Raw genomic sequence first — 13259 nt, forward strand, 5'->3', positions numbered from 1 at the left:
ATTTTAACTGAAATTACAGTTCTGTCTTTTTTTTTTTTTTTTTTAAAGTTTTGCCATATATATTAGTATATATCAACTGAACAAAATAAAAAGAAATGAAAACTATCCTTGGCTAATGTCAATAGAGTGCCATGCATGGTTAATTGAATTGTGTAAGATTAAGGATTCTATCCAAGGTACTTCCTTGATTATATTTTTTCTTCATCTTCTAAACTTCTTCATTTCAAACAATTTCAATTGTTATTAAAATATAAGAGTGAGTCTATTAAAATTGTTATTTATCTTATACGAGCACATTACACATTGCACCTAATTATGTAAATCAATATTTCCACAACTATAGAACACATTTTAGTTTTTATTTTTATTTTTCATTTTTTTTATCAAAAAAGAATTCATTATTCTAACCGGATCGATTAACAATGTTAACTCCCGTAGCAAAGCGCGGGCAACTATTACTAGTATTTACTATATACAAAAGGGCCTGCACTATTCATTTTACTGTTCATCTTGGGTGTATGAAATGACTCTTTTGCCCTCTGTTTTTTGTTAACTACGGCCCTGCCATTCAGTCGTTCTAGAATCCTCCCTCTTTTTGGATTTTTTGCGCACAGTGAGAAGAGTGCAGCGGAGGAGGGAGAGAACAGGTTATAGGAGAGTTTGTTTCCGCCGTGCCCAGAATAGCCCAATAGAAATCGGAGAAGCTGATCCAGGAATTGTATTAGCCTAATCTACATCAGTGTAACTTTGGGTTAGAGTAACAGAGCGAAGAGGAATACCAGGAGAGCTTAGTTTGTAGAAGATGTGCAATCCTATCTCACACAGCCTAGCTCCGACTGTAAATCTGTCTTCGCTTTTCTCCAAGAAAGGTCTGCCCATTAAGATTTACTTCCTTCTTTCTCAAAGCCCAAGTCTTTTTCATCTTGATGTATCCGGGTTTTGACTCATGTAGTTCTAATCGATTTCCCAAGTTTGAAGCTTTACCCAACTGACTTGCTAAAACTTAATTGGGATTGAAATAAATGGATATATGCAGTAGTGAATCTATTGAGAAGTATATCTATTAGTGACACTGAAAATACAAAGAAGTATATTTATTAGTGAGTTTGTTGTTTCATTTTCTAGAACTTTGTATTGTAGCTGTTATCTTATTCCAATTTGTCCGTTTGACCTTTGATCATCCGGGCCATTAGTTGTTTGCTGCACTTAGTTTCTATGGTTTGGGATTTTGGATAACACCCATTATTGAGTAGTTTGTGGTGATTTTATAGGGGCTAGATTAGCAAAAGCTGTACAGAAGTTGGGAAGATAATCCGGATGTCGGTTTTATACTTTTATTGCATTGAAGGTAATTGTGTTTCTTTTTCTCCCCGTTGCCACTAATTTGGTTCTTTAACATGGGCTACCATTCTTTTGTCCCATACTATAGGTGATATTGCTTGGTTTTGATTACACAAGTGGTGACTTATAAAAAGTGGTTTTAAATTTTGAAGGGCAGTGGCAAGGCATTTTGTGCGGGTGGAGATATCGTGTCTCTCTATCATTTCAGCAAGAAAAACTAAAAGAAGGAAATAAATTCATACCGTATGTTTTTTTTTCCTCTCTCTCTCTTAATTTTGCTGTTATCACGTATTAGTTTGTGCCTCTAGCTAGATGTGTTTTGCTAATGTGGTTGTTATTAAGACAGGAAAAGTAAGATACATGTTCTATTCACTATTTATTAAGTGAGGTTTTGGCTCTTGGTTCTTGACCTTTAAAGAGCTTTTGGTTATTCCTATGCAGATTATGAGGGAATGGAGGAAATGAGGACCAAAAATTAAGGAGCCCAAACCGATAGGGTGACAAAACTTGCTCTCCCTTCTTTCTTTCTTTGTTAATTTTTTTTCCCCTGTTTCTGCCTTCTTTGGCTTATTTTGTTTCTGTTCCATATCTAGATAAGTGATACAAAAAGAATGGGTTTGTATGACCAATTAGGAGTGGCTAAGTGACAGATTTTGTTTAAGCAAAGTACGCATGGCTTCTTTCTCTTTTGTTTTTTTGTTGTTCTTAATGCTGCTCATGTCTAAGTTGCTATTGAGATTGGTGTGTAGTTTCCATTGTGATCCAATAACATCATTCTGAAATGTAAGAAAACTGATCAGTTAATGTGCTGTGTATCTTGAATTGAAATTGATCAGTGTTGTTGTGCATATATTCATATATATATATATCAGAGCAAATACTAATAACTCCTGAATTCATCCCTTGAAAACTGATCAGTATCTGCTGTGCATCTTCGTAATTTATATCGGATGTTAAAGGGTGAGAAGCATATTCGTATTGAAAGACGTTATTAGACAATCAATATTAGTCAGTGTATACACACACAAATAGGACTTATATCATGCTCATTAGTGAGAGCTCAGTCAATATATACCAACTTTGACATCAAAATCAGATAGTTCATGATCAAGTAACTTTAAAATGACCATTTTTTTTTCATACTGCCTAATAAGAAGGGTTTGGTTGAGTTTTTATTTTCTATTATTTGTATCTCTGAGGTGACCTTAATTATCTTTGCCTGTTTTCATCGTCCTTTTTTGTTTTGTATTTGAATGTGGTATGGTTATGATATACTGGTGACATTGGGGGGGGGGGATATTTCATGCAGTCTTGATATTGAGGCTATCAGGACAACACGGCCACCTGCACTTGCAGTTTTCACAAGCCTCAAATTGAAACAATATCAAAGTAAGCCATACTAACTTCCATTATGTCATTCAGATATAGTATCATAGAAAAATCATACTTTTATTTGATCTCTTTTATATTAACTTCCATATATTCGGTATTCTAGACTAAGTTTTACTATCAAGCACATGAAGCACTTTGACAGGATCACCGGTTAATGCCAATCTTCATTACTGAAGTATACTTTGCTCTCTTTTTAATAGTTATGTAACTTTTGATTCATCTAATCAATCCAATTAATCTGGCAATTTGCAGAGAACACAACACCAGCAACTACCTTCAAGAAGACCTGTCTGTACTACATTTGGTCATCATAGCCATGTAAGTATAGTCATGAAATTACATATAGCTAGGCTTTTATACATACTACTAATCTCTGTTTTTAATGGATTACTGAAATTTTTGTTTCCCTTTGGTTTATGATGTAGGGAGCATAAATTCAGATATTAAAGAGTTGAAAATAGTTATTATCTTATGAGCAATAATGTTCATCATAAGGTTTTCGATACATTATAATTCGATAGATGTATTCCAAATAACTGTAAATTAGCTTTGATGATGTTCATGGTTTATGTGTTCTGCTTTGCCAATAAATTGTAGATTGATTCGTTTGTATCACATGTTCCAATCTTGCTTATACATGGTCTAGCAAGGATATACCAATTTCCTTTAAGAAAGAAGAAATAAACATTGCAGGCTGGTTCTGCTTTCGGTGGGTATCCCATCAATACACTCATGCAAGCAAGTTCATACTGTTGAAATCAAATGCACACCATCTAGAATATTAGATGCTTAATTTAACCTTCATTGTTGCTTCTGTTTGAATAAGATCATTATTGAAATAAGTTTTTCGTTCAGATTTTTTGCTTTCTTTTTACTTTGTCAGTTTGTTGCTATTTGATAGATAGTTGATCTCTTTTGTACGTAAAAATTCATCTTAAACTTTTCACCGATCTCTGCATTCATCAATTTTCAGTACCAAAAGCTGCAGTTTGTCTCCTTCCTCATCAAACTTCATAAGGAAGAACAAGTAAAATAGACATTTCATCCTGGTTTGTATAAGATATTGTATTTGGCACTGGCAGACAACAGAAAACAACTTCTTCAAATTGAAGCAATGTTAGAAAAAAAAACGAAGCAATGAGAAGCAATTCAAACCACTAATCTCAAGTCAGTAACTAAAATAAATTGGCTTTTCTTCATGAGGAAAGTGTATCTTTGGAACTGCAATTTCTTTTCCTTTTATGATTTGGTTTATAAATTGCGAGCACATTCTTTGATTTTGCAAATCACTGTTTCCAATAATTAGCAAGTAAAAACGTACGACGATTCAAAGCCACTTGATTTGGATGCCTGGATATATAAGATCATTTCTTTACCCAAAATCAAATTCTGATCAAAGGGAAATAAATAAAATAACCAAGCAAAAATTCTGAAAATATGTTTCTTGCATTTTTCTTTTTTTATTGACTTGAGTTCTTTCATTCCCTATTCTGCTCCCCTGTTTGAATTTGATCTGAACAAGTTTCAGATCATTCCTATAGTGCTCTCATTTGACCTTCTCAATTATTGTTCAATTTGCTTTTCGTTGTAGAAACAATGTGACTTGCGTGAATCAGACAGAGTTGACAAGAAGCTGTTCCAACCTGCACTGTATCTGAAATTGATTAATCTTGGTTTTCCTGGGCGTGACTATCAATTTACTATCAAGACAACATTTTTTTTAATACGCTGGTGACATTACCAACCGAACTCGGGAAAACACACATCACTGCAGTTGTTATGTACTACTTCAGATGATTTCCTAATGGTAAGTTTACTGCTTCTTACCAACTGCTTATTCAGCTACTATTCTCATGCTCTTATTTGTTTATAGTATGTAATATCATGCAATTAGTTTTTAAGGTAAGTGGATAGGTGTTTAACAAAACGGCAAAGTTACATGTGCAAATTTATTTGAACTTTTGTTTTGAAGCATCAACCTCACTTTCAGGAGTCTTCTTCTCACACTCCAACACGTTGAAACCCTTTCTCATTTCATCTCATCAAATTCAAACTATACTATAAGTATTATCATAAAGTTTCAAATAGTAAATACTTATTTCTTTGTTAATAAGGTAATGAAAATTAAACACTAACCCCCAAATTAGCCATTGATTTTTTTTTTCTTTTTCCTACCGGCCATGAAATAAAATGTCTATTACTTGATACTGTCTTTATGTATCAGCAAATGTGAGTTTTGGCTCAACAGTATTGGGTTTTTGGGTCATATTGTTTCTGCAGAAAGCATTAGTGTGGACACTCAGAAGGTGGAAGCAATTTCTTCGGATTCTGGTGGCCCTAGCCAGGGTCTAGCGAAGAGAGCTATTTCTACTTCTGGATCGTCTATTGATAGTGGGGGTAGCAGTGGATCTGGATCTCGTTCTCGAAACAGATGTCATGGGGCCCAGAGGACCAACAGGAGGCAGTTTGGTCGACGACAGCTACTGTCACTTTTTATTCTCTGTCAGGGAATTTTTGGCAGGTGCGTTTTCCTTCGTTTGTTTCTAGCATCATGCTTTTACCAGAAATTTTGAAATTGTTTCTATTAGTTGAAACTCTCTTTTTTCAAGGCATTTAGGCTTGGTTTAATCAGTAGTTAAGTAGATAAAAGGTACCTAAATTAAGAAATTTTTGCGAATACAGGGGAGCAGTTGGAGAACCTCGCTTTAGATGTAGGTTCTTCTTATGCAAGATATTATGATTAAAAATTAGAAAGATGAAAACAGAAAAGCTGGAATCTTAGTTGACTTGAATTAAAACATGATTGATTAGGTGAAGCCCAAAATGTTAAGTCGTTGAGCTTACATTCATATTGATCCCATATGTATGTGAGCTGCATGGTTTTAAATTATAAATTAAGCATTATAAAGCCTACTGGAAAGAAGTTATGCCAAGTGAAGTCAACAATATTTTTTTTCAAGTATGAGTCTATGCATTGATTTAGGAAAAATTTGCTGATCATTCGATAGAAGGATTCCACTGTATGATATATGTCTTATTAAGTGTTCTTCTCTTTCAGATCAGGTCACATATATGTGATCGACACAAAAACAGATCCAGAAGCTCCCTCTCTGCATAAAGTTGTTCACCCTGAAGACATCGTACAGAAGACTGGATTGGCATACCTACACACATCTCACTGCCTTGCATCTGGTGATTTCTTCTCATTGACTCAGAGTTTAATGTCAAGGGAAGGTAATGCCCTCTGTTCCAGTTGTGTACTACTATCTTCATTAGTAGGTTATTTGTTTTTTTTTTTTTTTGATTGGTTGTTGATTTGTCTAAAGAAAAGGGTACAATTTATGACATAATAAAGAATGAAGCTTCTGAATTTAGATTGCTTGCTACATATGTGCAGATGAAAACTACCACAACAACTCCATACCACTTTGGCAAGTTACCGACATTTCCATCCAATCCAAAATTTGCACCAATGCAAGCTGCCACAACTATTTGGCATATCAACATTTGACTTCCTCCCTCAAAGAAGAGCTTCCTCCTTCCTCACTTATAAACACCATACATTGAAACTATTGTTGCAGCAGCATTAACAAGTCCGGTGATCACAACTGATATGAGAGAAGCATCACTTCCCAAAGTTAATAGTTCATTTTTTTTCTCTCTGAAACTTTTATCAGGCAATAACTAATTTCCCAAAGTTTGACATAAAACAAGAGTAGCATATTGAAATGAATAGCTATAATACTGATAGTCTTGGCCTCTGTTGAGATTGTTTTATTATGAATAACTTTTGGTTTTATTTTGAACTTTGCTTGAACTTCCTTCCAAACTTCTTGAATCGCTCCTCTAATATCTGCTTCTTTCAAACACTTCAATCAAATCTGTATACTTAAACAACATATATATATATATATATATATATATATATATTGCCTATATGTGTATCTCCACTGTTTTTACTCCTGTAATTCCTTTAACTCACAGACAAGCAACATTTATAAACAATTCACAAAGAATCCCAACTCCCGCGGCAACGCGCGGGCACACTTTCCTAGTTATTACAATATTACCCATGAAAAGCACATAATTACTTAATCCAGGTAACACAGTAAATAATGACTGGTAGTAGATATGCAATTACCAAGTTCATTAATTAGGTTGCTCAAGCTGTAGGAAGGCCGACGTGGACATTAATGCGGAGCGTATCCATGAGAAGGAGCAGAAACCACATCTATGAGAGTTTCCCCTGCCAATGAACATTGCAATCACATTTAGCATGTATTTTGGAGAACCAAATGTCCCAGAATCAAAGCTTAAGCTAATATAAACAACTAAACAGACAATCGACAGATAAATGATAATGAGATAGCACACACACTCTTGACAAGCTACGCCACAGATCTTTTTGATTGGTACTTGCATGATAAATAAAGCAGTATTATAAAGGAAGTGCAACACTGAACAGTCAATATATCTATGATTGTGCATTGAACTTTTTCCAGTAAGTACTCTGTTCAAGGGTGTGAAACAGGGGAGGGTAAAAATAAAACTTTACCCAAGACAATATCAGCATATATAGAGGTGTACAGAGAGAACTGTTGAAAATTAAGTAGCTTCATACCGTGGGCAAGAATTTGCTCAAACAGAATCCTGAATTCCTGATCATGCCAACTTATCTCTTCACTCTCATGACTCACATCCACAAATATTATTAAAGTCGATTAATAAGAAGCATTTTTCAAATGCGAAAACAATCAGCAAGTGTAAAACTTAGGCTGGAATGGAGAGGGAGTCATCGGAATGGGTTGTTCGTTCATCTTTCCATTTTTGTGGCTTTAATCTCCAAGCCGCGTGTATTACTACTTCAAAGCTTCTTCTACATGAGTTGGAATTTCATAGTAAAGCTGAATTTCCAATGATTGCAGCGAAAAAAGAGAACCCAACAGAATTGAGCCATTTTTTACAGGAGTGCTGATCACATGGTCAACAACTGACCATGGATTTTCTGGTCACTGACTGTCCGATTGACAACAGAATTGAGCCATTTTGAGTGAGTGCCACTCGCGATATTCGGATATATAAGGATTAGCAGGGGACGCGAGGGATGAGAAAGACGCGGGTAACCGCCACTCGCGAAACCAGAGCGTCGACGAGAGTAGCTAGTACCCTAGCCGGAGTTCATGCGTCTCCTGTTTGATGGACTGGGCCATTTGGGTAATCGGATTTGGTGGGTGGGCCTAGACTGGAAGGATTTAAAAAGTTGGGATCAGAGCACAAAAAGATTATGCACGTCTAATATCGTTTCGTCTTTTGGTCATTCAATTTGATTTTTAACCCTTTTTTTTGAAACATTTTAAAAATAACCATATATAAGGATAAAATGTCTTGATTATCCTCATGTTTATGTTTAACGGAAGTAACCACAAAATGTAGTACATATTCTGCATTACAAATAACGGAAATGTTAAGCCTAGCAATCATAGTATATTAAACTGGAAGTAATGCTTTTAGCTTCAACAGATTGTTAAGCCTGGCAAATATGGCCAGGCAGTGTCAATAAATATAAGCAAGCACAAACTATTGGGATGTTATAATCTTCTGGAAATAGGGAACACAGCAAGAAGCATGACTTGTAGTCCTCATCTTTCAAGTAATCATAGCTTAATTTTATACATTCGAAAGCATCTTCATCATGGTCAGAGTTCGCAATTTGCGACTTCTCTAATTGTTGAGCTGCTTTTTGCCATTCCACCAGATCTTTATGTCCAAGTGCCCTTGCAGGTTGCAGCTGCTATCAGTGCAATGGGTAGGCCCCTACATTCTCTGGCTACCTTCCTCACTACAACCTCAAAAATGGTCGATTCAAAAGACCTTGCATTTCTCACAAACAATTTCCAAGAATCTTGTTCTGATAAGATATTGAGAGGAATGACATTGCTTGGCTGTCGATGGAATTACAGACATTCAAAGGTAGCTGATGAGCTTGGACTACTGTCGGGAGCTTCATGATCATTACTCTCATATTCAAGATCCGAATCAGAGAAAACTTGATATTTTTCATCTCGTTCAATATTCTCTAGCCGTGTGGTGGTGGCTAGAGAACAATCAACTTCTTTTGCTATGAAAAACTCACAGCTTTCTGGAAGAAGAGAATTATCACAAGCAACCATTATCTTTTCTCCACGTGCCAGGAGGCTAGAGCTATAGTCTTTAGAGACTAATTCCTTGATACTTTTTATGGCCATAGCTTTCATCCATGGGATGCTCAAGTTACAAGATTACAAGTTACCCATTTTAATTTTTCTGATAAATAAAAAAATAATTAAAAAAAAAAAAGAAGGAGGACTGTACAGCACCCGATGTTCAAGTTACCAAATAAGATTACATTAGACACCAAATGAGGCCAATTTTGTGTCCACCAGCAGCTTTAGGAAATCTTGTGTCCTAAGTTTGCTAACTGATCTGCCACAAAATTAGCTTCTCTAAAGATGTGGTTGAAACTGATGTATCTAAAGTTAACCTTTTACTTGATTACTAGAATACAACACAACGTGCATCTTTTAGTTCCAGAGTAGGCACCTATTGTCCAAAAAAAAAATAAGCCAACTAATAATTCTCCAATTATTGATTTTTATTCTATCTTCCGGTTTTCTGGCATCTTGAACTAAACCATTCATCCTTCAGGTCATGAGGATATTACTGTTTCAAAGATTATACAGCGTTACTAACCTCGAAGGAACAGAGATCCATTAGCTCCAGCTTTCACATGCTCTGAAAAGTTTTGTACATAGCTTGGACTCTGTCTGATCTGTCTCTTGAGCCTTTTGATAAATTGAGCAAGAGAAGGTTTGGGGTTCTGGAGAACAACGTGAAAGTATAAGCCAAAGGTAGAGATGTCCTGCACTAAAATAGAGCAATATTATACATTAAGAAGTCTTCACCTAATAAAGTTCACTCTCTTGGACCAGTAAAGAACTTTGTCATGTAGACCAATTTACTAGAGAGATTATCTTTTGATTAACCTAATGAGGTACCATTTCAGTTGTTAGTTCGAAATATTTCTTCATAGTGTCTATACAGTAAGCATCAAATCCGTTCATATCAGCTACTTTAGCCTTCTATCTAAAGTAGACTGAGGAGAAACTATGGACTTTACCATTTTCTCGGCAAAGACTTGTTCTAGAGTCTAGACAGACTGACTTTTGAAAGTTTGATACTTAATTTGATTCATCCTGTAAAACAGTACCTCACTCTATTTCAGGTGAATTTGTTTTAACTTGTTTCGTTTAACCATTGTTCAAGATAGTGAAGGAATGTCCATGAATGTGTCGGCATGGAGGTCGGTTACATTTTCAAACCACTCTGAACAGTTTCTGACAGGCATGCAACAGAAGATAATCAAAACCCAGGAAATATAAGTTGCTGAAAAAAAAAAAATTCAATGTGTAGCTAAAAGAAAGAGATCCTACTGGCCAAAAAAATTGTAATGATGAGAGATCCTACCAATGCTGCGTAGCTTAAAGTAGGCAATCCCTACTAATAACCTCTTCAATTACTACCAACTTCTTCAGTAAATTAGTTATAATTTTCTAAAGAAACTCTCCATTGCTTCGATCACCTTCTCTGTGTCTTGCCTAGACTTCTACATACTGAAGGCAACTATAACACTCCTGTTTTATATCATAGATCAGACGGTTTAGACACCTTAAAAATGAGGCAGAAGCTGGTTGAGCTGAGGGAAGAGACGCAGAGGCTCTTCGGGTGTTTGAGGCCAAAAAAGCGAGAAAGAAAGAAGAAGCAGGTCTCAAAGAGAACAGGCAAGAAAGCAACAACAAAGAAGTGATGAAGAAACTACAGAAAACCAGTGTAAAAACAGAAGGGAGGTGGTAAGAATAGATCAAAGTAAATGTGATGACTTCTAAGTCCAGAACGATAATGCACATTACCTGGCCAAAGGAGAGATGCCCAATTAGCAGGTGTAGTTAAAGTATTTGGATCAATATATTGTACTCGTATCTTTGATAAAATGTAAAAGGTTTGAGAAACTATTGTCGTTTCTCACTGGCATACTCTACTAGTATAGACACACCGACCTTTGGGATGATTGGTAAATATTTGAAGTCTTTACCCTGTCAGAATTGGAGTCCATTTAATCTTATGAACTGAATGGGCCAATAAAATGTTGAAATGGAAATAGGAATTTCAATTTGATGCATTTGAAATCGTATTCCTAAACAAATCTGTTCTGTCTGTCTCATCAACGCAAGCCTAATGAATAACAACTCTTACGATCAAAGTGTATAACACCAATACTCATCTTTCCAAACTTCATATCATAACTCGATTGCTCTCTGATTTTTCATTAAACAGCGTTCATGTTCTTGTCTAAATTACAACGAATTTAATTTGATGTGTACACACATCAATTCTTGCTTTCATTTCTGCAAAACTAAATGCATATTTCATCTTAAAATTTAAGTGCGGTCATGCAATACCATACTTATGTGCGTCTTTATACCAATCTGAATGACATAATTTGAAGAACACTATAGTCTGTGAAAAAAATACATTCATCATGTATCATCGTGATCATGTATCCAATAAAAATAAAAAATCAATTGGATCCAAAAGAAGTAGACTCACTGAAAACTATCCAAAGGCATGGTTTAGTCAGTTTTTTTTATGATCATTGAGCTAATTAAGCAAAATAAAATCTTTTTCTCCTTTCTGTTCTTGTCTTCAAAATAATTAGGACAATGTATGCAACAAGGAAACAAAGCAATTGGAACCAAAATGCTCAGAGCAATAATGTTATTAACTTAACAACACATCGAATGCTTAATTGGCAATAATGTAGTAGTTAGGTGGACGATGGTAGTATGAAATTACCATCTTTGTTTTGGTTCCTCAACAGTTGTGCCTTCATAGAAGGGACAACTATGGCAACATGGACACCATTCCCGCCAGCCTTGCCTGATAATGAGCATAAACCTGCTTATAAGCCATAGGTATCATGGAGTTCCCCCTGAAAATGAACAGTAATTATGTTGACGACTGTAATCACATTTTAGCAAGAATATTGGAGAACAAATTTCTGAAAGTTAAAAACGTTAGCTAATACATGCAAAACAGGCAAAGCAATGATGAGAGCATGGAATATCTTCCAATTTGGATGTAACACATACAGATTTCTACGAAACCAAGCCAAAGAGTTCTTTTTAAGGTTTGAGTATAGATTCAGTAAAATTAGAAAAACTAACATGATGAGAGCATGAATCATGTTCCAGTTTTGAGCACTATCATCAGCAATATTTTACAGTGAAACACCATTACAACCTTTTTACTTTCTCAGTCGCAAAAGATGCAACCTTGGATTTGTTGCAACTTATAACACAAGTCTCCAATATAGGAGCCAGAAGCCAACAAAATACATAATATATACTATCAATCAATTTTCTCCCCCTACTTCTGGACTCTTTGTAATCAACTAGAAAAGCTAACAGAAGACCACCCTGCAGAATAGAATTTGTAATGGAAGGAGTATGAACACTCCTCACCCATCAACCAATTGAAATTAAGTTTAGTACCCTGAATCAACAATCAGTGAGTTAAACCAAACCACAAATCATTAATCACAATCACACTTACCGTACACTAAAGATTTCAACTTTCCCACAATCTATAAGTAGAAAAAATATTTCGCAAATCTAAATTTCCAATACCCAAAAAGTTGAATCCACCGAGTAGAAAGTACCTTAATTAATCATAATGATAGGAGAAAGTAGAGCAGAGTAGAAAGTACCTTAATTAATCAGCGGACAAAGAATGTGGAGGAAGGGACGACGGAGTTGGAGGAAGAAGCGTGTAACATCCACGCGCCGAATCTGAGCGTTAGGTTGCGCGCGAATTTCTCGGTGTGATAGACTGGGCCATAGTTAGGGTGGTCGGTTTCCAAGCACGACCCAACCCATGTGGGTGACCCAAGTCAAGGCCCACCTTCGGTGAAGGCGTGAAGCAAAGTTTGCTTGCCTTGTGTTAGTCCAGAACCCAAATTTCCTCAAGTCCTATGGAAAATTTACTCCAGAACCGTGTCAATAGTAAAATGCATATTATGCTTATGCAGCTGTTATATTTGGGTGGTCGGGTTCCTCGAATGACCCGACCCATGTACTTGGGCCGAGCCTATTTAAGTAATGGGCCATTGGAAAGTTGGGTCAACAGTGGGAGGGCCGAGGCCTCATACTTTGACTCGGAGCAAATTCTTTATCACCAGTTGGCTAGTGATTGATTTGGAAGTATTTACACTAATTGTATCAGCGTGAGATTGTTTACCTCAAACAAGAACAACTTTCAGTTGTAGCCTGCTACACCAAGTTGAAAGGTGTGTGGATGAATTGGCCTCTTATACATATTCAATATGCAATTGTGGAGTTCAATAAGATCGTCAAGAACCGATGCAATTTCTTATGGGAACTCAATTAATCTTATACTAGTGCTCGTGGATAGATCCTTTTGATGAATTTACT

General features: G+C 35.8%; 2 protein-coding genes across 12 annotated transcripts; one reads left to right on the forward strand and one right to left on the reverse strand.

The window, feature by feature from the left end:
• The first annotated feature begins 594 nt into the window (after positions 1 to 594).
• On the forward strand, positions 595 to 6562 carry LOC112167852 (selenium-binding protein 2-like). 8 transcript variants are annotated; one of them, XR_005799717.1, is made up of 11 exons: positions 595 to 869; positions 1272 to 1348; positions 1494 to 1584; positions 1783 to 1838; positions 2651 to 2730; positions 2986 to 3051; positions 3159 to 3442; positions 4325 to 4540; positions 5014 to 5254; positions 5792 to 6008; positions 6131 to 6562. XR_005799717.1 is itself a non-coding variant. In XM_040506215.1 (5 exons), the coding sequence occupies exons 3-5, from the start codon at positions 5170 to 5172 to the stop codon at positions 6298 to 6300; spliced, it is 426 nt and encodes a 141-aa protein (XP_040362149.1). In that variant the 5' UTR covers positions 2740 to 3051; positions 4325 to 4540; positions 5014 to 5169; the 3' UTR covers positions 6301 to 6562. The 8 variants fall into 8 exon arrangements, 1 of the variants encoding a protein (XP_040362149.1); XR_002923968.2 differs by lacking the exon at positions 3159 to 3442 and adding an exon at positions 3707 to 3900; XR_005799716.1 differs by lacking the exon at positions 3159 to 3442 and having other exon boundaries at positions 3707 to 4540.
• Positions 6563 to 8197: 1635 nt separating this feature from the next.
• On the reverse strand, positions 8198 to 12701 carry LOC121049527. 4 transcript variants are annotated; one of them, XM_040507153.1, is made up of 4 exons: positions 12536 to 12687; positions 11623 to 11758; positions 9463 to 9636; positions 8198 to 8872 (listed from the first exon to the last, which is right to left on the reverse strand). In XM_040507153.1, exons 2-4 carry the CDS (start codon positions 11657 to 11659, stop codon positions 8688 to 8690), a joined length of 396 nt encoding a protein of 131 aa, XP_040363087.1. In that variant the 5' UTR covers positions 11660 to 11758; positions 12536 to 12687; the 3' UTR covers positions 8198 to 8687. The 4 variants fall into 4 exon arrangements, 1 of the variants encoding a protein (XP_040363087.1); XR_005800632.1 differs by lacking the exon at positions 8198 to 8872 and adding an exon at positions 8893 to 9190 and having other exon boundaries at positions 9463 to 9631; positions 12536 to 12692; XR_005800633.1 differs by lacking the exon at positions 8198 to 8872 and having other exon boundaries at positions 9321 to 9589; positions 12536 to 12701.
• Positions 12702 to 13259: the final 558 nt, after the last annotated feature.

The sequence above is a fragment of the Rosa chinensis genome, chromosome 5 (assembly GCF_002994745.2).
Source record: "Rosa chinensis cultivar Old Blush chromosome 5, RchiOBHm-V2, whole genome shotgun sequence".
NCBI classification, from domain to species: domain Eukaryota; kingdom Viridiplantae; phylum Streptophyta; class Magnoliopsida; order Rosales; family Rosaceae; genus Rosa; species Rosa chinensis.